The sequence below is a fragment of the Thermobia domestica genome, chromosome 2 (genome assembly GCF_964235325.1).
Source record: "Thermobia domestica chromosome 2, izTheDome1.hap1.1, whole genome shotgun sequence".
NCBI lineage: Eukaryota > Metazoa > Arthropoda > Insecta > Zygentoma > Lepismatidae > Thermobia > Thermobia domestica.
The window spans coordinates 154,254,914-154,281,084 of record NC_137455.1 but is presented as its reverse complement, the minus strand read 5'-3'; the positions used below and the strand labels follow the sequence as shown (position 1 = coordinate 154,281,084).

The 26,171-nt window shown below is 36.1% G+C and overlaps 1 protein-coding gene across 1 annotated transcript in view; it reads right to left on the bottom strand.

Annotated features, from left to right (window-relative positions):
* Positions 1-19,977, bottom strand: part of PIG-O (phosphatidylinositol glycan anchor biosynthesis class O) — a 44,164-nt gene extending 24,187 nt beyond the window's left edge. The window contains exons 1-2 of the mRNA XM_081747476.1: positions 18,999-19,977; positions 10,588-10,658 (exon numbers count right to left, since the gene is read on the bottom strand). Of these exons, the coding sequence (XP_081603602.1) occupies positions 10,588-10,658; positions 18,999-19,819 (892 nt within the window). The 5' untranslated portion in view covers positions 19,820-19,977. The remainder of the gene's footprint in view (positions 1-10,587; positions 10,659-18,998) is intronic.
* Positions 19,978-26,171: the final 6,194 nt, after the last annotated feature.

The following is a 26,171-nucleotide window of genomic DNA, read 5'->3' as shown; positions in this document are numbered from 1 at the left end:
GTATTTGAGGCTCTCTATCTGTGAAACAGTGGAATAGCGCAGTGAAAGGTTGCTGTGCTCAATGGACATAGGATTTTCTGCAGTGAGAGCAAATCTTTTACGTCAGACCGAGAGTAGTTTGGGGGAAAGCCATCTACTCCTTGTTAATTCATGGATGTCAGATCCGAAGATTTTATTTTTTGTACACTGAAGTAGGCTCTCAATCCTCGAGAGCTGGTGTAAAATAACAACAACCATCAGACGTAGGAGAGAAGTATTTATTATTATTTTTCCATGGAACATATCAAGTAAGTTGTAAAAAAAAAAATAAATAAATAAATAAATAAAAAAAATAAAGCATCAAAATTTCTGTTGTTTTTGGCCAAAAGAACCTCTAAATTTCGAACCTTTTCGGATTAGACATGTTTATATGTGGTGTTGTGATGCCTTATAATATGTGCTAAACGCTGCGTAGTTTTCCCTAAGTTATACAATATATAAAATCTGCGATGTGACATAAATCACTCGTTCAATGGAGGGGGGAAAATTGTTCTTTTGGAGTTTCAGTGTGGATGTTTGTTACCAACAGTCCATGAAATGTGTGTACTTTCGAGTACATACATTTCACCCCAAAATTATATTTTGAATATGTAATTGTCGTATATTTTTTATTATTATTATTATTAGTATTCCGTACTGCTATATTACAGAACAAAATCCATTCTCTGGTTTGTGCTTACCTTCACTGTAGTTTGAATACGATGAGACAAATATATACAAAGTTTCGGCTCACATTGATAATAAGGGTGCTTGCATAGCTATTGGTAATGGGAGATGCTCGTCAACAACAACACGTTCGTTATGTATTTTGAAATTCCTTTCACCAGAAACCAGAAATTCGAATTTTAAGCACATAGTTTAAGACTTTTTTTTTTCCAATATACAAAATTAAAGCTGAATGGTCGACGTCCCATACGTCCTCGGTAGAATGGCGGGGTGTGTGCTATATTATTAATCTGTTGAATAAAGTGATTTTTATATGTTTTAGGTTAAGTTAGATAGTTAGGCTAGGGACTAGGTTAAGTGTACTTTCTTTTCATGTAGATTTATTTAGTGTATGTATTGTCTCAAAAGAAATGTTTTGTTGTGGAATCAAAGTGGATGAGGTCTGAGCTCATACAAGGGAGGTCACCTTGTTGGTATAAATCCTCCGCGCTGACCCTACCTCCACAACGGTATCTAAAGGAGAAAATACTAAGAAAAGAAAGTAAAGTATGTAGCACACAGCCGTAATGAGTAGCATATGTGTAGTGCAAGGCTTATGTGATTTTGTAGTAAATGTCCTTATTTTCATTTTTTTTTTTTTTTTTTTTTTTTTTTTTTTTTTTTGACTAAACCAAACGTATGTAGAATTGTTCATGATATGTGAAGAGAGTATGTAATGCAATGATAAATTTACCCATTCAGCTATGTCAAGAATTTTCCTCAATTTCCAACCTTTACGATTTTTTTTTTTAAATGTATTCTCCTGTTATGTCTTATCATACAGAAAGTTAGTGTAAATAAAGCGTGCGAGTCGAAACAAAATCTTTCATTGTCCAGTGCAAAGCTAATTATTTTAAAACGACGTAGTATAGTAACTTCAATAGTATTGTTAGTACTCAGAAAGTAGAGTGTTTAAAGCAGTACGTGAACAGTGTGACGAAAGTATATTATAGCATCTTGAGACGTATAGAATCGTTTTCACTTAGTGTGACCGGGGTTGGAATCAAAGACCTGCCAGGAAATTTCACTTCGTTAATAATATCAGCAAAATTCATTTTTTGGCATTTAGTTTTCTTTTTCGAAATTCCATTCCGTTGCGCGGTTTAGATCCAATTTGAGATTATTTTTTTTTCTATTTTTTATCTGGGTTAGTAAACACACACATTTAGATTTTCGAAGCACTCACCGTCAGTTTCACTCTTGGGTCAGTGTCTTGTTCTGTCGGATTGTGGTTTGTAACCTTATCTCGCGATGGGATGCAGGCTATGAACTGCGGATCGGGATACTGGGCTGCGAGTGAGAATGAAGGAGGCTTAGAAATCTTTATATTTAGGGTCAACTTGAGTTCTATTTTCCGGAGATGATTGGTGTAGTGGATGGGTCAGTGAGTGTTGATAGCTTACCCGTCTGGGCCCGGTGTGTTCGCGTTCAGCAGTCGGTGATACATTCACGCAGCCATAGTCTCGAGGAAAGGGAACATCATACAGAAACACAATATCAGTATCATCATCATTATTTTAATTTTTATTTTTATTTTTACATTTTTTTTTTCATTTTTATTTTATATGACTTTTTTTTTGTAAAACCGAAGCACCTGATAGGTGGCGACAGATTATTACGTATATGATCAATGAATGAAAAATTTGTTCGAAATATCCATACAATTTATATGAAAGTTAAAAGTTAAAAGTTTCAAGAATGTGCAGAACCACCCGAAACCAAGCTCTTGATGTGCAGCCTTTAAGCTTATCATATAAATGTATTTCTCTCATGTTTTATTTTGTTTCAAAAAGAGTGTGTGTGATATTTTGAAGTAAAAATACTACATACAATTTTGCTAGTTATTTGTGTATCATTTTTTAAAATAAAAGTACTTACTTTTGTATATAAGAGGTTAGAAAATTATTGCATCTATTGGTTAATCCTTAGGAATTCATAATGTAAATATCTTAAGAATTAAAAAAAAAAAAAAAAAAAACTTTTTCGAAATTCATAGTTTATTTTAGGTTTTATATTATTACCTATACCAACTACTAATTAAATGAGTTTTTGTGCTGTATTGAAGCGAAACAAAGTCTGCTTTATCAATTTAAAGTAAATTTTTTTAAAAAGCCCAAAATTTCCCAAGCAAAAAAGCGAAGGAGAAAAAAACGAGTTTTTTTTTTTTTCGAGTCCTTGCATCTCTACATTACACTCATTCTTTCACGTTTCTTTAAAGAAACGTCCGTCATCCTCGTGAAATCGTGTACCTATATTTAATTCTGAGATGTTTGTAAATCTTAATTTTACTCATAGAGTATTTTTTTAAAACATGCGAAAGCATCTGAAAATTAATACAGATCAATTCATCTCTATCTAGCCTCTGGTTTTGAGTTTTCATGCTAAGGCACTGTCTACGTATTGACTGACATGCACTCCACGTCATACAAACTCATGGTTGCGCTCTGTGCTTCCACGTAACAGGAATAATATGATACCTCTGGATGGCTTCATGAACGAACAATTTATGACTCACTCTGGTAATTTATTAAACTAAAAAGACCTAAATTAAATTTGGACTTATGAAGCATACATAATAGGTGGTTGTCTCTCATTTAGTGTAAGATCTGAAAGATACACTCACGAAAGAAACAAAAACCAAGAAATTAAAAGCTGAAACTGTCGCCGTTCTGACATCTGATTAAGAGATGGAAGTTAATATACATTTTTACTTCCTCTCTGCATAATTTTTTAAACTATGTTTCGTTTTGTGTGCAATGTCCTCATACATATTTTATTTTGCCCACTCCTATATCTTCTTGCAACATGAGAATATTTATCGAAGATCAATAAATATTTGTGTGTGAGAATGAAAGTGAAGGGTAACATTGTAAGTCCTTTCTTTGATAGTTTAACTGTATTCTTGTTTATGAATATTAAAATCGTTATTGACTGTTACGAAACTGAACGCAATAAAGCAAAATCTGAGAGCGAATGGCAGACTGTAGTAACAGTAGTCGTATTGTGTACTGATGTAACTTCTCTAATGAACGTTACACAAGAACAGAGAATGATCCCATCAAGAACTGGCAAACTCACATTCCTTTAAAGAATTACATAAAACTTATGATACTGTCATCCGTGTAGTTGCACCAAAAATATGAAACCTATGTCCTTATCAGTGTGCTGTTTCAGTTTGAAGGTATAGGAGTGCCATGTTGGCGCTACTAAAATGCAATGGAAAGTGAACCATTATTCACAAAGATACATCTTGATTCTTTTCTACGCACATTTTTCGTACAACCGAATAGTCAAACAAACAGTATCGGGGAACCGTTTAACCACAGCTAAAGTTGTCATGGCCAAGCAAACACAAATGGCGACCACGCAGAAACGTTCGACAATAAAAGGGGTCCAGAGATTAAATCTGGCGCAATCCACTGTGAGTCACAACTTCAACGGGTTCATATAAATTCCTCAGGTAACACACTGCTGAACATAACACAAACTGTAGGAATGGGTCATTACATGTGAAATCAATCAAGCCCAAATCTCATTGTGTCAGATTTGATGAAACATGGTGTAAATGTACGCCCTATGAGAGGTGATCATGCACCAAATTGTAGCCTTGTATCCCCTGTAGTTTCAGAGTATAGGGTAGTAAAAAAAATGGACAAATTCGATGTTTTTGTTAGAACCATGTTAGATTCAATTGGTCATATCTTTCGTAAATATAGCTAGAGTGAAAAATAAAATACCATTTTGAAGAGAAAAAAAATAGGCTTCAAGATATGCCAGGAACATTTGTTTTAAAATCAAATATTTTGTGGGAAAATTTTGGATTAGTGATATCTCATAAAGTGCCCATTTGATTTCCTTGAAATTGGGTATCAAGGTAGCCCCGTATGTCCGACATAAGTGTGCCAAATGTCAACTTGGGCCAAGAATGGGCCTGGAATTTACAATGATTTTCGTGTGACCCTGTCGGGAGAGAGATCTGGGGTGCCAATGTGGCAACCTGCCAATTTGTCAATACTGGAGAAATAAGGTGTAAGAAATATTTAGCTATTACTGACTTGAAAGTGATCAATTGTCAGTGATGCCTGTATTGAAGCAGTCCACTGGCTTCTTCCATTTCTTTGTTGCTGAGCGTGTATGTACGGCCAGTTGCAGTTATGGGATCAACAAGAGAGATGATGTCACAAGCAGGCAGTGAGAGCAATCTGTTATATCTGGATATACAGTGTTTGAAGTGAAAAAAAAGCAAAGGCGGTATGTTTTATTTTGATTTTGACTCGACATACCGGCTATCTAAATGTTGAAATGCAGTGAGGGTATGTTGCCGAAAAGATTGCATTTCTATTTACATAATAACTAAAAATCATTGGAGAGTTTCTCTGTAGTACGGGAGGAAGGATCATGGAAAGACTGATCCCCCGCCCACAACTCTTTGAAAAAGTTTTTTTAAAAAATCCCCTTATGTCGCACTATAGAGAATTATTTACGAAAATGCTCAAAACTGAGTTTTTTATTAATTACCTGCAGAAAAACCGCCGGACTCCCCCCCCCCCCTTACTGAGGGGTATTCCAAATCCCCGAAGATCCGCGCATGCTCAAAACAAGAAATTTATATGCATTAAGGCAAGAAGACACACACATACATAAGAAAGAAACAATTCAATAGGACACATCAAACTATAAACGAAATGAACTTCTGTGAAGAAAGAAAAAAAAAAGTAGGAAAAAGTTAACAAAAATGTCGGTGTTGCCAACTTTAAAATTATTTCTACATAAGAAATAAAATCTTTTTACGATCAAAGCTTTTTTTACGGTCAATTACTGTGTATAAAAATTGATTTATCAAAGGTATTTAGCATCTACTCTCCAGTGAGGGTATGTCTTGATCACTAAAAACCAGAGGCGGGATGCCTTCATTACGGAAAAAAGCAGAGGTGGTATAACGTACCACCGCATACCATCTCACTTCGATCACTGTGGATATACAAAGGAAAGTGCTGGTCCATAAGGTCTCAGAAAACAACTTTGCTGTTTCATGTGTCTCTTCGACTTGCAGAACACAAGCAAGCCACCAGAAGCCACCATAGGTGCAAGTAACAAAGCAAGCCCCTGATTCTATCAATGGTAATGCCAGCTTGTGAACCATCTGCTGCAATTACTAACTCTTCTTTAAAGTCTGGTTTAGAAGAATATAGCCTCATTGTGATCTTTCTTTAAGACACAGAAACCACAGAGTGAAATGTATGGGTTCCAGGAATCTGTCGAGCTGCATTAAATCTGTTCTTTACGAAGGTGGTTTCCTCTTCATGTTCCCCTTCTGTGCAGTACGCATAAACCAGTTTAGAATCCTTGCTGTCACTCGTGTCCCAGTTGTACAAATGGCGTGGAGTCATGATCTGATTTTGTGTATGGTCTTTCAAGGCTTGTTTTTGCAGCACTCCTTTTCAATGCACCTCCAATACCATCATCACACACTCCCTTGCCATATGAGGTTCCAAAGAAATGCTATTCACAATACCACACGATAGTCGTGAGAATGCATACAAATGTTAATGAAGTTTTCCCGGTTCTTGCACTGAGATGCAAATCCATCAGAGAAGTAATACTTTTTTCACACATTGGGAAACTTGTCTTTCAGGATTTGCACCGAAGATGGAATATTCCAAAGGTCCCCACAGGAGTACTGAATTACAGATTGCACCAGAAAAACATTACTGCTAGTTCAGTTACACCTTACTTCACCAGTACTGACAAACTGGCAAGTTGCCACATCGGCACTCCAGGTGTCTCTCCCGACACAATCACACGAAAATCATTGTAGGCTCCAGGCCCGTTCTTGGTCCAAGTTGATACTTGGCACACTTATGCCGGACATATGGAACTACCCTGGTACCCAATTTCAAGGAAATCAAATGGGTACTTTCTGAGATATCACTAATCCAAAATTTTAGCAGGATTTCCCTAAAAATTATATTTGATTTACAAATAAAAATATTCCTTACATATCTTGTAACCTATTCTTTCCTCTTCAAAATGGTATATTATTTTTCTCTCTAGCTTAACATTTACGGGAGATATGACCAATTGAGGCTAACACGGTTCTACAGAAAACATCAAATTCGTCCTGTACTTTTTACACCAAGTTTCATCAAATTTTGAGACGACGTTTTTTTTTTTTTCTGAAAATTTGATTGATTTCACCTGAAATGGCACGAATGATGAGACAGGGTCAAGATAGAAGATAGAAACACAGGAAAAGACCCGATCACAGAAATGTCATTGTAGACAATTTTGATTTGTGTGTTATAAGAAATGCTGTGAATGAAATGTACGTGTCAGATCACATTGGACCACCGTGTGATAAGCTTTTAAATGTAGTGCGGGAAAAAAAAAAATCCCTTGGAAAATAGACTCACTGCGCAAGGTATTGAGACAGTGTGATTTCATTTGGAAGAAATGTAACAATAAAAGAAAGATGTTGATTGAAAGACCAGATATTGTAACGTGGAGGAGTAAATATTTAAGAGCTGTCAAGAGATATCGGAGAGAAAATCGCGGTCTGATATATCTTGATGAAACTGGAGTCGACAACAACATTGCAACAAAGAAGTGTTGGCAGTCAGACGATGTCGTAGGGGTCCATGCGAATGCTAGTTCTGCATATCGACTCACAGTTGTGCATGCGGGAAGCATTAATGGATTTGTGCCGAACGCGTGTCTTATATATAAGGCAGGTAGTAGTACAGGTGATTATACAGGTTGTCTACTAAAATTCCAAAATGAAATTTCGTGACCTTTTCTTTCCCAAATCATAAAATTTAGTAACATTCTCAAGAGCGAATTTGGGTACGAATTGGACCGAATTTTTATGCATGCGATAGAAGCGTGCTTTGCTTGCGATTTGGTAGCGTCTAAAGCCGACGACAGGATTTTTTAGCGGCGAATTTTGACGTTTTATAGTACAAAATTTTCCAGTCTATACTTATATTTGTACAGATAACAAAATCGTGACCTAAAAGTTAAATTTCGTGACTTTTTCTTGACGTTCATGACCGTTTTCTCATTTCGTGACTTTTTCATGACTTTCGTGACCGATAGACACCCTGTTATCACGATCAAATGAATGGTGAGAATTTCCAGAAGTGGGTTAGAGAAAAACTTATCCCAAATATTCCTCCTCGGTCTGTCAAAGTAATGGATAACGCTCCTTACCATTCAGTAGAAGCAGAAAAAGTTCCTTCGGGCTATAGCTTGAAAACCGATATGCTCTCCTGGCTAAAATGCCGACAAATTAGCTGTGATGAAACTATGAGGAAGGCTGAATTAAACGCTATAATTCAAGCCAACAAGCCTCGTGAGAAAACGTATCGTGTGGACAAATTACTTGAAGAACATGGCCACATAGTGCTTTGTCTTCCCCCGTACGCGTGTGATTTGAACCCGATAGAACTTTCGTGGGTCAAGGTGAAAAAATATATATGTGATTATAACACGACAGGGTCACTTTCATTCACAGCACTCCAGGAACTTACCTCAACTGCAATATCATCATGCACTTCAGAAGATTGGAAGGGTTTCTGTCAGCATGTCGAAAAGATAGAAAAACAGTATTGGGAGAGCGACGGCTTGATGGAAAATGAGGTAGAAAAAAATTGATTTCGTTTGGAGAAACAGAAGATAGTAACAGTGAGCCGTCAGATGATTCGGAGGTTGCCTTCGAGGATGAAACAGATAACAGTGATGAACTAGCACAACCATTATCACAGTAAAGGGTAAGTACCCTATTCATTTCGTTTTGGCTCTAATTTTTGTTATACTACCTACAATGTCAGGCGTTGCAAGGATATTCCTTGCTAAAACATGAAGGTGGACATTAAGGATAAGCACAAGACAGGATTTGAGGCTGTTTCGACTCCAAAATATGTCGTGAAAGTGATATCTCGTCTCAAAAAGTAAATATGTTTCTATTGAAAGCACTCTGTCATGATTTTTTTTTTTTTTTTTTTTTTTTTTCTTAAACGAAAATTCTGTCTCGTTTCGTTTCGAGCAAAACCCTAGTGGATGTTACTTAAACGGAATCGCAGGTATCACTATTCATCTCAGCGACTCCGAAAAAGCTGTGGAATCGACAGTATCATCGGTCGTTTTCGGTTGTTTGTACGCATATCCCCTCTCCTCCCCTCCCCTATATATATATATATATATATATATATATATATATATATATATAGCCGCGGATACATCATATGATCAAGGGGGGCAGACTGTATCTAGTCTTCAAATTATCCAGTGAAGGGTAAAATAAACTGCCATTTATGTCGTGTAAATTTTGAGGTAAAGGGAGAGCATACTATAGCCTCTATAGTCCCCTTGGATCTGCCCATATGTGTATATATATATACATATATACGATATCAATCACTTATATTTGTAAAATACATATTTAAATACAGAACTTGTACGTTGCCCGCAAGAAAAGGGATGTATTAATTAGATAGCATGAGAACTCGCATACGAAACGACTTGCCGAAACCCCCCGTGCAAAAAGTGGGCAAGCCCATACCTACGTCACACTACTTCTGCTAGGGTTCTTACCAAGGTTGGCTGGTTTAAACCAGCTGTTTTTTTTTTTTTTAAACCAACTGGTTTAAACCAAACAAAAAAAAAAAAAAAAAAAAAAAACGAAAAATTCTTTAAATCGTGTGAACTTCATGGTGACGTTTCCACATACCAAACCATCCGCATTACGTTTATCTACTTTTCACCTTTTAATCAAGGGGTCCCGTGTTCAATTCTCGGTCGAACCATAACCCAACTTTCAAGTATATACCAAGTAGCGACTCGAGGTGTCCCTCTAAGCGAAAGTCTTCTCCATGATAACCTTGGTATTTCATAAGGATGTTAAGCCTAACATACGAAATGAAACCAAATTATATATTTCTACTTGAATGAACGCCTGTTGTTTTATAAAGAAGCCAAGGTTGCTTAAATATACTGATAGAAATTGGCAAAAATTTATCAACTGCCTACGTAGCTTCCAACATCAGCTTGGATTTGACTTGATTTTTATTTTATTGAATGATATCTACATACCAACTTTGTAATTTAATACCTCAGTTTTAGCGTAGTGATTATGATACGTTGACCTTAAAATTTTACATACAAATACATTTAAAGTAACCAGGATTTTCCCAATAGCTAAGGCGGGAGTTTCTCGATTTGTATATAATTCTGTATAATGTTTTTACTTATGTAACTGTTTATCTTTTTGTCCTTCTAAAATGACTCTTGACAATTATATTAACAAATAGGCCTATGTAAAGATCAGTACAACGTATTTTTATCAGGAGTCCTTCGTGAGTAAGTCGGCAATCGCATTTGTGACCAATTAGTCCCGGTTTCGTGTCCAAATGGACAATTTCTTTTGGATGTAAGCCGAGAAACGGTTTGGATTCCGCTTTAAGCTTATGTGACTCCTCCCTTGCTACAATAGCTGTACTTGTACTTGCTACAATAGTAGTATTTCACATTTTAAACTTCGAACTTTTCTACCGCAACCTCGATATTGATTAAAACGATTGGTCTATTATAACAATGAATCAATTTTCCGCATTGTACAATCAGCGACAAAAGTTTTACGTTTGATGAAATTAGTTTCGTAAATAACTCCAGAATGTACGGCTAATTTGAGTAGTTTTCAGTAAATTAAAAAAAATAATTTTTTGTACGCTCCAGCCATACAACCATTTCCACAATAAATTTTACCAAAAGGAAAGAATTTTTGTAGCTTACTGACACAACATTTATTAAGGTGAATAAAATAATCAATCAATCAGTCCGACTCACCTGTTTTTGTCATTCCATGATCGCCAACAACAAAAAGGATTGTGTCATTATCCATTGTGTCAACAACATTTCTGAAAATAATAAAATTAAACGTTGTAAGACAAATACAGTAATTCAAAAGAATTTTACGATAGAAATAAATGAAGTACCTACTAATAAATTATTATTCGCGAAAATTAATTCAAGCCAATACGACTGAACATAGAGAGCAATCTTATTAACTGGTTAATTTTATCGGTGTGTTCGGTACTTTTCTTAGTACTATGCAAATAAATATTAATATCAATTTCAAATGGAGCACTATCGACGGAACTATACTGATGCATGATTATGATTATAATTATGAAAATTAACTGAGGAATGCGTCTAAATACGTATTTACTAATGCCGAAATTTTTAATGGGAGCGTCCACCTTCATCAGTGACTTATTTTCTTACATAAGCACAAGTACGGTTCTTTCAATCACATCTCACGGCTTTTACCATATAATAAAACATCATTTTATGAATGGTTAGTTTATCTATAACATCCTGAAAACAAAATACATAAACAATACTATGATAAAAATTACATGATAGATATAATTATATAATTTTAATATAGTATACTAATATTTTCTTTTTCTTGTAACTCAATAAAAGCAACCTTGAACAGTTTCGTAAATTAGCCCTTTCACACTTTCGAAATATTCATTAAATTAATTAACATTTGCTTTCATTCAGTGTAAATGTTTGAGCACCCTGCAATTATGAAGTTATAACAACGAACCAGTTTCCTAGTCTTGAAGAGAAGACCTACAAATAATTATTAGATTACTGAATAACATTCTATACATGATATCTCAATTATTTTCTTTTTCTTTCTTTATTTTTTAAATATGTTTTTCATTACTTCTAAATTATTCGCTAAAATTAATGGGTAGTGAAATGATGGGAAAGGTAGTGCCGGCCTCTAACACTTTCGCTACTGGTAACATTTTAAAAAACTCTGGTGTCCATTACAAGATTTGCTTTCGGTATTAGGCGAAGGAATTAGATTTTAACGTTGCGTTTTAATTTGTTAAAATACTTAATGACTCAATTCAATTTGCTACTTACAGTCTTTTTCTTTTCTTTCTTTTCTTTTTTTTTTTTAATATAAGTTTTACGTTCCAAGATCTTGTCATAATTTAGGCTAAAAAACAATACGAAATGAATGATGAAACGACAATATATAATATCAGTGTTCTGATCAGGATTCCAACACGACAGACAGGTTTCGCGGTTACCAGCCTAACAGCTTATATCCCTCGACCATGCCAGTTTACAGTTATCATTAACTAACACTTACCTACTGTCTGCCTTGGGAATCCTAAAAGGAACGGTAATATTCCAAGTGTGAATTCGGCAACCAATTATACAACATTCTACAGCTAAAGATTTATAAAGATATTCGGTTTCACAGTTTTTTTTCTTTTTTTAACGTTTTATTTCACTTTACTTTTTTTAACAGAAAACACTTGAGTTAGCCACAAGTTCGAGGCCTGAGTTTTTCATTAGTGTCTAGCTGTTGGAGGCAATACGATGGGTTATCAAAATTATACTAGGAATATAACTATCCTTTTAGGATTCTCAGGACCCATCAATGGTGAGTATTAGCACAATGTGCAAGATTGTATTTGTGTTAAAGTATTTACAGCTATTGTGTACATCCTTTCCCAACTCTCCTTAAGGGCAGAAAAACTGGTGAAAACAGTAGGTCTACTTAATGTTATTACCATACAGATGGTAGGTACAATCCAATATGCAATCAAAAAGGACATGTCATTTTCAAGCAGAAAGTAAATACTATTCAGCTAGATATACGTTGCCAACATTCTAATACATAAATAACACCCACATAAAAACAATACTAATAGTTAGGAAATTTAAAAAAGCTAAAAGGTGCGTTACTAAAATTGTATGGCCTGATGTTTGAAATACTTTACAGCAATCAAAAAATGATAGCAAGGTATCTACAACTAATTATATTTAGCGGTCTTTTCTTTTCTTTTCTTACCGTGATTGATATTGAAAACTACGAGTGACCCAGTGGAATTAAAATTTATGAATCGCCATAGTTTGTTAATTGAGAGTGAGAGATGGGCTGTGGAAAGTGCTCAGAGTATGCTGCTGACTGATCTAAAGTCTCCTCCATTTGTTGGAAAGAAGCATCAACTTGAATCACTAAAAATTTCAAAATACCTAAATCTTTAAACTTTAAATATATTATTTTGCAAGATAACGCCAAGTTTCAGATCTCAATCTTCAGATTTCTTATAATTTGGATAATTCTAAATAATGAAACCTTTCACTTTTAACTTCCCACGATTATGTCTTTTAGGCTACCGTAAAGGAGACAAATGATTAAGGGAAGTGAATGCTGATGGAAGAATTAGTGTAATGAGGATGTGGGAAGAAATGGTAGTACTTCGAGAAAACCCACGGACACGATACTGTCTACCACAAACTTACTTGGCCGGGGACCGAACCAGGGACCCCACGCATCAGCCAACCGTTCCCCCAATTCTAAACAATGAACTATGCGATTATTATATAGGCTAAACTCATACGCCAAATAAACCTTTTTTATCAATCCACTCGTTTAGTTCGGTTATAGGCTGTAAAATGAGATTTTGCGAAATGTGACCCTCAAGCGGAACTTTGATTTTTTTTCTTTGTAATTTATCTCCGAAGCTACTAAGCGTACAGCCTTAAATTTTATATAAATATTTTCCTTGGGTTCTTGGTGTAGATAGGATGGCATTTTCAGAAATGTGACTCTTAAGGGGAAGAAGTGCTTTTTTTAAAGATCTGTGAAACTAGTTTGGGTATAAAGCTCTGAATTTTGATTTAATTTTAGCGTCCCTTTCAGCAGCGAGGCTATATGAGACGTGGACTTACAGCTTAACGTCAGATCTGAATGAACCATGTGAACTCCAGCTGGGAATCGAACCCGGGTCTCTCATGTCAAAGGTCCTGAAGTTTTGTACACATAGTTCTAGGCTGTAGATGAGCTTTTGCGGAATGTGAACCTCTCAAGGAGAGCTTAAATGATTTCTGGCATTCACAGGATCTCCGAAACTTTTAAGTGCAAAGTTTTCAAACTTTGTATGAATATTTTCCGTGAATCCTTGGGTTTAGATAAGGCAGGCCTTTACGAAATGTGACCCCTAAGGGAGAAAAGGGAGGGAGATGTGAATGATTTTTTTGGTATGCATCATATCTCCAAAACTATTAGGCATAAAGCTTTAAACATTTTTGTACATATTTTGATTACGTCAAAGAGTAATCTACACCCCAACATCCCCCTAAAACCCCTCCAAATTTCTTTACACACACCCCTGGATGGAAAAGGAATACTCCCTAAAGTCCAATTGTATCAATCAGTATCACAAAGGTTATATATTACATCAAGTTAAAAAGATTTAGCGTTTAGGAAAGAAGGGAATATTCTTATTTATTTATTTCACTTCAAAATACGAAGCGACCTCGTTCTCATGTACGGCTTGGAGAACCACATGACCTCATTGTTTTGAGCGGTGTTTCGATCACAACAATGGACAAAACAGACCTGCTCATACCTACCCTCCTGGGATCCGCGGTCGTTTCCGAGAAAAGAGATTGATGGACAGATGCAGATGACTGAAATTGGAAACGTCTTGAGCGGTTATTCACCTACCTCTTTCTCAATAAGGAAAAAAGTGACAATATAGTAATAAGCCTATGCCAGATTCAGTTGGTAAGTGCTACTCTGCAAGTGGTGTATCAACGGACGGAAATTAGAAAGGTGTAGTCAAAACGTTTTTAGAAATGAAGAGATCGATCGAAGTAAGAATTATATATATTTTAAACTGAGTCTAGTGTTATGCAGGAACATATTTGTCGCTAGCTTAATTTTTTGTAAAGTATATTTTTATTCACGTAAATTCATTGAGCGGATTATTAAAATTACGCTGCATTAAAAAAAGACAAAACAGAAAAATATAAAATATTTGTAAATTGAAAAACTGGATTTCTGGAAGACAATTAAATCAATGAATAATTTTCTTATGAAAGATATTCAGAGCCAATAACAGCCAGGAAGGGGCAGGAGCGGAGATTAAGAGATCAAATAATATTACAACAAATAATTAACAACATGATTAGAATATTAAAATAATGAAATTGCAACTATGTACAGTATTAATTACTAAATGAATGTGATTTTAGCATGGGACGAGGGATTTTTTTCCCAATTAATATTTTGAAAAAAAAAAAATCACCTACTAAAACTTGCTGGGGTGAATAAATTGAAATAATGGCAGAATGTTGCAAAATAATTACAATAATTCGTATGTAATCAATTCATATGTAATTACTGGGTAAAATAGTGGTGGTTAATTCCTAGTAGAGTGAAATCTCTGTTAACGGGCATCTCTCAATACTGGACACCTTTATAAGAGGACAAACTTTTTTATTCTTCCATGCCATAACTATGTGTGGTGTAGTGTTATGAGAGAGAACCCTTCCTTTTAGGGACACCTCTCATTTACGGACAAATAATCGTGTTCCACCGATGTCCGTTTTGAGAGGTTTCACTGTATTACTTAGTTTAATAATAATAATAAATGCTCAAATGTGTGAACTTCCTTTATTGAACCTACCACTGCGAAGAGCTGATATTATTATTATTATTAGTAGTAGTAGTAGTAGTAGTAGTATTGCAATAGTTGCGTAACAAAAGATACAATTTTCTTTGAGTTTGTTTAAAAACGTATATTACTATTCTGAGAGTAACCCCTTTTTATTTTGAACACCCCCCCCAAGCCAAAATTTCTGGCGTACTTACTGGATTACGTAAAAGACTGTAGATAGGACAATATCTTGTGAATGTGACCCTACGAGTGGAAGAGGGACTGGCTTTCTTTTCTTTCTTTTTTTCATTCATTCACCAGTTCTCTGAAACTATTAGGCGTGAAGCGTTAGACTTACATGTATACTCTGTTCACTATCCTCTTATACAGTTTCAGAAACTCAAAGGCATGGTCCCTCCCCCCCCCCTCCCAAAAAAAAACCTGCAAAATAGCACTCAAATAACGTCAGCGGACAACTCTCCCATTGGCAAAACCGATCCATCAATGCTTGTACGACGTTGCCTTATGTCTTTTCAAATTGTCAAGAAAGGGATGGTCAGTGACTATTTTTCCTTCTTCCTTTTTTTCGATCATTTTTTTTAAAAATCACAACACACTTTTCTTTTACTTTCCCGTAACTTAGATAAAGTAAACATTTTCCTGGAAACGTCTCCCTTGAACACTGATTAAATACTATACCAATAGAATATAAGCGTTATATAAATAGTAACTATTGACTGTAGCAAAACCTAAGGAACGTACTGTAATAGACGCTCTCCAATTTTGATAGACACTGAAGCCTATTGTGTAACACAGTTTGAATACTATTACCAATATAATAAGAAATATGTCTGATATAGTGGTGTTCACGAGTCGACACGAGAAATAGGGTTTCCTTACCTAAATTTTGTAAGTCACATCTCGTCTCTCTTCTCGTTTTTTTTTTTTTTTTTTTTTTTTTTTCTAGTTTCGATCATCGAAAAAGATGTCCTCGTCCCGTTTCATTTTGTAAATTCACATACAAAATTTATGATCTCATTCTTTAGATTTTCAAACTATGCTATGCATAAGTGTCGGAAGTCTTACAGAACGGGTTCGTCCGTCCGTTTGTCTGTCGTCAGTTATCACAGCCAAAACAATAGGAGATATCGAGATGCGGATTTTGCAATCTATTCAGCACCCCAGAAACAGGTTCTGTCTTCTCCATTAACCCTCTATTCAAACCAGAAGTAATTACAAATAATCATTTCGGGTTTCAATATATATCGCCATTGAACAAAAATAGTAATCGACAGCGAGGAACATTTTTCTGCAATCGATTCATGGTCTCAGGAGTATTATATATATATAATCACAACCTGCAACACTCTATCGAAACCGGAAGTAGTTCAATCTATAGTACTTCTGGTTTCAATACTGATTTTCATAGAGCAAGAACTGGAAAAGATATTGAGAAGCACTTCTTTTGCAATCTATTCAGCATCCCAAGAATAGATTCTATACCCTCCCTTAATCCTCTATTCAAACTGAAAATTATCCAAATTAACGATCTTTGGTTTCAACATTTTGCCACTGAACAAAAACAGTAAGGAATAGTGCGAAATGTTTTATAAATATAGACTCAGGAACAGGTTCTTTCTTTGATATTATTCCTCTATTACATCCAGTAGTTGTAGATGTAGCCGACTACTTCGAAGTTTTAAGTACCGGTATTGTATTCGGATGGTTTGGAAGTATTACATAGTTTCAACTGTGAAACAACATTCACTTGTCTTAATTTCATCTAAAAGTTACCAGAATCCTTAAGCGTAGCGAGAGGTTCATTAAGGGAATGATATAACACTCAAACCATATTTATCATTGGAGAATATGGCGTAAGACTTGCATATCTTTATAAAAATGATAAATGTTCTACACTGTGTTCGTACAATCATTCTATCAACTTATGAATTTATGTTATGATTCAAGTATCAATAAAACAAAGTTTGAGAACTAAGACTGGGATAAACTAGAATTGCCCACCAGAGTCGTGAAATTTATCGTCCCGTCTCGATTCTAGTCTCAAAATGACATGAGAATGGTCATTTTTCTAATCTCATCTCGAATTTAAAAGATATTTCTGATCTCGGGAGCAACACTAGTCTAATACTATATATCCTAGCAATAAAATACGCTTAATTAGCCGTGTAGGAAAGATGTAGAATTAAAGCAACACTAGGAAAAACTCTAGGAACTAGTGAAAAAATATAAAATAAAAAGTTCCAATAGCATTTGGCTGAAATATAAATTAGAAATGAACATCTGCGTGAATTCATGTTATTGTGCTTTTGTTATAATTATGAAGGTTTATTTCCTGGTCTGCACAATTCCAATTGCTTGTTTCTTAAAGTCATTACAGATTCACTAGTTAATAAAAGAGTCATATGGGCTCATTTAAAACCTACTTAGGGAATCTGTAGGACAAACATAATACTTAAATATGTATAATAATTATTATTATCAATCGCTAACCACTTCTCTATATATTAGCAATTTTGCAACCATTTCCTCGTATACAAAATTCTTAGGTATTATGTTTTAATGGTTGTTAAGAAGAAGACCTCTAGAAATAACACAAAAGGGAAAATGTGGCAACAACAGATCTGTCAGCCTCACTGACTTTCCTTCGACCAGCCATAAAAAAGCCCCCATACTGAGTTTGGTGACATCCTACACCACCCGCGGTGTGTCGGCATTGGACAGCAACTGTATAGCGGACGTACTATAAATATTTTTGTTAGGTCCTAGGTTGTAAATAAGACGAGGTTTTGCGAAATGTGACCCCAGAGAGTGGAAGGGGGACTTGAAATATATTAGTATGCACCATATCTCCGAAATTACTGAATACAGAACTTTGAAATTTTGCTGCAGGTAAGACGGTGTTTTGCAAAATGCAACCTTTAATGGGAGCGAAGAGGAACTTGAATGCTTTTTCTGGGCTTTCATTAGATCTCCGAAACTATTAGGGGTGAAGCCTTGAAATTTAATGTATTTTTCTTCGGTCTTAGGTTGATACGATGGGACTTTGATAAATGCAGTCCCTAAACGGGGGGAGAAAAATGGATGACAAGGTTCTAGAACACAGGCCCTCCTTTCCATTCAGCTGTAATAAAGATAAAAAACAGTGTACCCTGCGGGGCTCTAACCTGCCTTCACTCGCTTACGCTCGTTTGGCTATATAATGTGAATTAAATGTTAAACTTCGGTATAGAAAGGTACGAACCTTGTTACTAACCTTTATCAGGGGACCTGTGTTCTAGAACCTCCCGCTGCTTATACTATGGATCCGTATAGTAAAACTGCACACCTAATAGCATAATCTAAAGTAACTTAATGTAATCCAACCAAATATAACCGAATTTTAGTACATTTTTCGATTTTTAAATTGGTCCGGCGATACATTAGTAATGCCTTCTCCGCCATTATTTTTTTTTTAAGCGCTCGGTATACAGTCGCAAATTTTGTATACTAATTATATATTTAGTGCGCAGTAAATCTTACGCAAGAAGTTGATTTTGCTAAGTTCCAAAATTGCGGAAAGGTATCAAACGAAAAGCCCTTTAGAAAAGCAGTTTTATGAGAATTTATGTAACTAAAGTAAAATTAAACCTGCATCAACAAATATTTTCAAAGCAGAAAAGGCTTGTACATGTTTCTCAAAACTTTCCAATAAAGGTATGCATTCGGTACGAATGACAGATATTCTGCAAGTAATCAATAAATCACAAGCGTACTTACTTCAGGATTTTGTTCATTTCCCTCAACTTCCGACTCATTTCTGGGTGGTTTGGTCCATACCTATGCCCACAATGGTCAATACCTAAAAAATGTGCTATAAGCAATCTCCAGTCCTTATTCCGAATTTCCGAAAATAAATTCTGTGTTACTCCTCTGTCTACTGTATCCAAATCCCATACATTAAATGATGAGTATCCATATTCACGTCGAAATCTGCCTGGATACAACCCTTTCCATGTATCATCTCCCATAAAAACTATTCTTCCATCAGCATTTCTTACTTGATCTACTAAATTATCTTCATTAATTTCGTAAGTAGCAAAATTTGATCCAACATCTATGAAAGTCGGTAAGCTTCCTGTAGTCATTCCCTTAAGTCGCTGCATTGTAGTAGTTGGAGGATCTGCAATAAATTTATATAGCCTTGTACTGTTTGGTTTATTCTTCAGCAACCAATGGATGGTAGTAAATTTATTTTGATACGGAAACTCCTCTGTTTTCTTCACATTGTCGCTCCATTCCACAAATTCGTATTTTAGAGCATCAACCACGATTAGTATAACTCTGGCACGGGAAGATGGGCAATTAAATGAAGCTTTTACTTCACTCATTGTATCTCGATTTTCAACTTTTTCACTAGTCTTAAAACTTTTGTTCACATCTGCTATACTCGGTTCTTTTGATTCAGTTTCTAATTCACATTTTGAAGTTTTTGGGGTCACTTCTCTTTTTAGCAAAAACCCTTGTGTAAACAGCAATATAGCGGAAACAAACAAATAGCTTATCCAACACAGAAGAAACAAATACCTCCAGCAAGCCATATCGATTACTAATTTTTTAATATTTCATGAGTTGATTCATTTTTAAATATTCATTCACGAATATCACATTTCAAATATTTCTCATGCCTCCCTTTCGCGTACAACTATCTTTCTGCTAGCATGTTCGCCACACCCCTTTCAACTGTTAACAGTAAACACTGAATATTTGATTGATATTACCAAAACTAGCCATAAATCCCAATCAAATATAAATCTTCCTGAAAATAAAGAAAATATAAACTCCTGTGATTGTACGTTTTATCATAATTTAATAATTAAATTAATTAATCTTGGTTCTCCTCCTAGAACCCCAAAACAAGAGCGCTACAAGTAACAATTTTATTTGTTGAGTTCAATTGCATATACTTAAAAAAATAATAAATCGTGCAGAAAGGAAATATCCTATGTTTATGTTAACAAAATGAGTTTCTTTTAACCATAAAACAGTTCATAATATCTTCAACATTAGTATCTATCGTGCAGGGTAAGTTTTAAAAGCCACACGAAATAATTATTATAAGATTTAAATTATTTCCTTAATATGTCTTTTACCGTCGCAGAGAAATACATCAGACGGTATAACATTACACAGCTGAAATTAAGAAAATTAATCAAAGCATGGCTATAAATAAAGTGGATTTTCCTGACGGCTCATTCTGTATCATTATCTGTTAATTCAACGAAGAGTTTGCGATTGGGTTTGTTACCTTATGCTCAGCATAACGTAACATGGCCCGGTGCTTTTGAGCACCTTGTATATTGGCAGGGAAATTTTAAATTTTATTTAGAATGTAAGAGAAACTTTTTATTTTATAGTAGGAAAACCGTAGGTCGAAGATTTTGTGTAATTTTAGTAAAACAAATCGTTTCAATGGATATTATATGAAGATTACATGATTATTAATTATAGGTTGTATATTTTACGTATTTATCCAAGAATATATCATTATTTTAGACAAATAAGTGTATATTCCAGCTTTTTCAATGGTTTTCAGTTTATTCCTATTCATATTTCGGCATAGGGAATCTTCTCAAGAAAGCTAAAAATTTTATTTCGTAAAATCTTCTTCAAAATTCCAAATTAAGAACGTCAGCCATAATTTCTTCTTGGTGTATCTCTTTGTTTCGAAGTAAATTATTTGATTGGATAATCCACAATCACAGCTGCGGCTGAGATTTCGGCTTTCTTTGATCTTCACACAGAAGCCTATCATCCGATAGTTACGTCACGATTATCTTCCAATTAGGGATCATCTTCATGTAATTCTTTGTCTTACGGCGTCAGCCATTTCAGGAGACAGACGTGCAGTGTTCAGCGTCTGCAGAAATTGTGGAATAATTTGTGGTTACGTTAAACTGTGATAAATTCTTCGTTTTGGCGAGTATTAGAAGTTGTCAGCAGAGATAAACGTGCTGTGTTTGGTGTTTTTCAACAAAATTATTAAACCAGTAAGATTCTAACTGTGAAGTGATTTCGTATTGCATAAGGGATACTAGCATGGTAGGTGTCCAGTGTTACGGAATGAGCTCCTTGGCAAATTTTACGTTCTCGGTCAGCCAGAGAACATAGGAGAAGCCGGAGGAGACGGTGACGGAGAGGATACATTGAGTCGTTGTGCAGGCATCGAGGAAGAAGAAGTCAAGCGACGCTCGATGGCTTTTTCTGGATAGGTGCTGCAGGAGTTGGTATCCGAAATTGTTTTGAGACCACAATTTAAGAGTTTCCCAGGAAACTCAAGTGGAGAAAGTCGTCAGGAAATTTTTTTTAATATATCAGTTCAGTCGCTGTTTAAGAAGCAGATTCAAGTAAGTAAGAACTAGTGAAAGTGAAACTCACTCCAGGTATTTGGCATCTTTAACATTTCCTTGTCTCGAGAACAGATATGTGTGATTATATTTTCTGGTGTATGTGTAAAATCCATAACATGAAGTGTTAAGTGCGTAAAGTTTCCCTCAACGCCGCACACATGCAGATTCGGGCGATGTGACATCGTGATTTCATTCGATGGGGGGAGAAAGAAAGCTAGAATCTCAGTACAGAGCGATTGTCGTAACCTCAAGAAAATGTGTGTACCACACACACATTTTCCCCCAGTGAAGAAAGGATGTTTTAGATTCCCCAAAAATCTTGAAAGTATTCATTTTCGGTAACACTGCTCGAAATTAAGTTTTATTTATTTTGGCATGTTTTCTTTGGTTTTGAAACAAAATGATTCTAAACGTTGATTTTTTGTAAGTAAGTGTCAGATTCACGGCTACAGTTAAGTGCAAGGGTACATGAATTTTGCGTACCGGTAACTGAAAACTTTCGGCAATAGGCTAAACCTTCGTAATATTTTAAATCTGATACCCATCAAGTTTAGAAATTGCAGTTTTTTTTATAATTACTAGTAAATACCTTTTTTTCCTTTTTTTAAGAAACTCAATATATTCAGAGCGACACTAATGCAAGTAACCACTGCGTCTTCGATATGAATGTGGTAGCGAAACAAAAACAAAATATAAATGCAAAATAAGGATGGTGCTTTATGAAATATATGTGATTTTTTTATATATATATATATATGCTTGTTTAGGTTAAGTTAGTATAGTTAGAATAGGGATTTAGGTTTAAGTATGTCAATATGTAAGTGAATGTTTACCTGTGCTAGATTGTTTAGTGGGTCCGAGCTGTAAGAGAGGTCGCGAAGAGCGTAAATCCTCTACGCCGGCCACAATCTCTATGCACAGAGAAGTTTAAGCACCAAAGAATATATAAACAAAAGTGAAAGTAGCTAACCACGACAGTAGGCAGTGAAGTATTATTTTCAGTAGGGTATTGTATTTATATTGTGTCCTTTCATTTGTTTTTTTTTTTTGCGTGTCGATTCAATGTCAACGTTCTGAAAGTCAAGAATATTAAATGAATATTAAAGAATATGAATATTTTGGGAATATGAGCAAAAGTAAAGAATGTTTTGGCTCTGAAAGGTATAGAAATCGATCATATTTCTTAGATGGGTATGTCAGTTTAATGTAAAGATTTTCCTGTTATCGAATATTTTGTCCAACACTACATTCATGAATATTTTAAAGAATAAAACTTACTAGCCGTGAAAACATCTTTCTTTTCGAATACAAAATCTAATTATCTTGTAATTTTAAGAAGTGATAGAAATATGGAGTTGATGTTTTTGGTATGCATGCGAAGCATGATCAAAACAAAGAGCAGTACGTACAGAATAAGTTTACTGGGGAAATGAAATAGCTGTGAAATTCAGGGAAGAGACTTTCCTTAGTGTGACCGAGTTGAAAACAACCGAATCTGTAGAAAATTTCTCATTTTATCAGTTTCTATCAAAATCTCAGTTTGGACTTTTTTTTTTTAGTTACAAAATTCTGTTTTCAAGATATTTTTTTTTTAAATTCAGATAGGGCTTTCACAGACAACATTAAGATCTTCATTGTGCTCATTGCCAGCTCCACTCGTAGGTCGATGTCCTGTGTCTGTAGTCGTGGTTCACAACCTATTTCCGGATGGGATGTGGGTGATGAACTGCAGGCCTGGATATCGGACTGTGAGTCGAGATGGAAGAGAGTTTGGAAGCTTTATATTTCGGGCCAGATTTGAGTTCTATTTTCCGTAGATGATTGGCTTGGGTGAGTGTATCAGTGACTGTTGATGACGAGCCCATACGGGCCCAGTAGGTTCGGTGTCACTAGTCAGTGATACATTCAACATAGCATGTAATCTCAAGGAAAGGGAACATCGTACAAAAACACAAATAGTCAATTACAACAATTAATTAATTCATTCAATTCATTTTACTTTATTTATTTATTTATTTATTTACTTTTTTTTAAAAGTTAAAATGGCGACCCATTATCCAGGATTTCTGTTGTTTCAATCCTACGCGAGCGCTAAGGAAAACAAACAATCACAGCAGAGTATTTGTAATGGGGATCATTATGACAATCGCTGCATTGAATGAATCATGGTCACTTCTGGATCTGTATGTGCGTGATGTTGTGGGAAACAAACTTCATGAAAGTGAAAATGTCTGTGGATAGCAGATCGAGTAACGAATCTCGTCATCCGAACGAATATATATGCTGTTCTGACGAAATTGCAGGGTTCAGTGTTTATTGTGACAGTTGCTTTAGATGGGTACATGCCCAATGTTATGGTTTGTCAGAGGAACAAGTTCAGGAATTAGACAAGAGTAGTGAGCCGTGGCTATGTAAGCCTTGCATGGCGAAACAGGTGACAGTGTTGCCACTTCCGAAATCATCGGAAACCGAGAGTGAGGAAGGTGAACGTGTAACGCGGGGTAGCCCGAACGATTCTGACAAGGAGGAAGGAAGTCGAGGAAACGTAGCTTCCGGTTCAAGTGTGCAATTAACGGACTTTGCGGCCATGATGGAACGATTTAGTCAAACTTTAACTTTGACGTTAAATGAAAAATTTGAAAAGGTGGACAATAAATTTCAGGCGATGAGTAATCAGGTTGACCGTAAATTTCAGGATATGAATGAAAAATTCGATAATGTAAAATTCGAAATGTTGCAAATGATTAATGAGAAAGTGGCTCGTGTAAACGAAGACGTAGAGGCTGTTAGGTCGGAAGTTCGCGATTTATATACCTCTGTTGGGAACTATCAGAATAAAATAGACGCGCGGGTAGATGCCGTTGAGGAAGGTCTCCGGTTATCGGTTGAGGCGCAGAATCGACGATGTGAGGACTTGACTAAGGAGTTCTCACATCTCGAACTAAGTACCCAAAGGTCGTGTCAGGCACTTGAAGCCAGGATTCAGACGTTGGAGGAGAAACAAAACCAAAGAAAAGATAAACGGTGTGGACGTAAACGAGCGCGAGACTTTGTTGTCGGCGATGGAATCGAGTCTGACGGGACCGAGTCAGACATCCAAGTGGATGTACCGGTCTCTTCAGTTGGGGAGACTCGTACTATTCCCACGGTGACTGTCTCTGTCTGTCAGCCGACCAACATTCACGGCACAAATGTCCTTCCCTTTGAATTATCTTCACGTACGTTGAACTTAAACAAGTCACATACATCCTGTGTTGAGACAATAGGTTGTCAGGCGTTGTCCAGGAGGTCGAATCCATTGTTAGTTTCATCTCAGGTGTCAGGATCTTCCAATACTAGTTGTCGGTTGAACCATGTGGTGTCCTCTAGTAATGCAGCAGACATGACTCCTTCGTGCGCTGGAGTTCAGGAGGGAATGTGTGGTCACGCGGTGGTATCAATGCCAGACAACTTAACTTCTGGACAAAATTACCAACACTATTCTGTTTTCGGTCAAAATCACTCGGGTGCAAAGAGCCCCGTCGTTGGCCACAATTCTCCCGTGAACCCCAGTAAAAGCGAGGAAGGCTTTGGTAAGCGAACTCTAAATTTAAGACTTTCTGAATTAAATCACTTACCTACATTTTCTGGTGAATATGGTTTGGCGAGATCATTTTTAGAAAATTTGGAACAAACTTTTAAGGTAATTTCGGCATCAGAACACGAACGTCTAACCTTGGTACCTTGTTGCTTAACAGCTGGGGCCAAGACATGGTTTCAGACTGTATGTCAAGACATTAATAGTTATGCGGATTTTGTGCGTCTGTTCCGGGAACACTATTTTTCGGCAAGGATGGAAAGGTTGCAAAAGAAGTTCATTCAAGGAATGAAGTATGATCGAGCGAAGTACAACCGATTGACGGACTTTGCATGGAAAATTGTAGCGGAATATTATGCGGTGGCACAACACCCGGATGAAACCGAACTTATTGAGATAGTCTTGGATTGTTTACCAGCTGGTGATGCCAAGTTGTTGAGGGCTGTTGAGCCGAAAAACATTCAACACCTTATGGTCAAAATAGCCGAGATAGAGGGACATCCGGAGCCGAGTGAACCGGTCACGGACAAGAAGTTTAGACGCTTTCAGGTGCGTCAGGCGAAAGTCGTCAAAAAGATCGAAAAGTCAGGAAAACAAACCACCAAAGATACTTCGTCTCAGACGGAGGAAGACGAAGGCAAGAGGAAGGAAGGAAATTCCAATGGCAAAGGAGATGACCGATTTTCCGGAAGCAGGGGTCGAAGAAGGAACTTTCAGTCTCGAAGACCTTGGCCCAATCAAGGAAGACCGAATTGGGTAAGAGATGGTAATGGAATTCGGAATGCTCCGTATGGGTACAACCAACGCTACTATCCAGCAGCGATGAGTTATGGGTATCAGCGGGGTACATCTCAGACATGCGCGACAAACGCGATGACCTCAGCAGGAGCGCAAGCCTATCCGGGATACGCGCCGAATTTACTTCCTGGAGGGGGAGTGGCGGCTCCCACGTCCACTTCTTCCCCA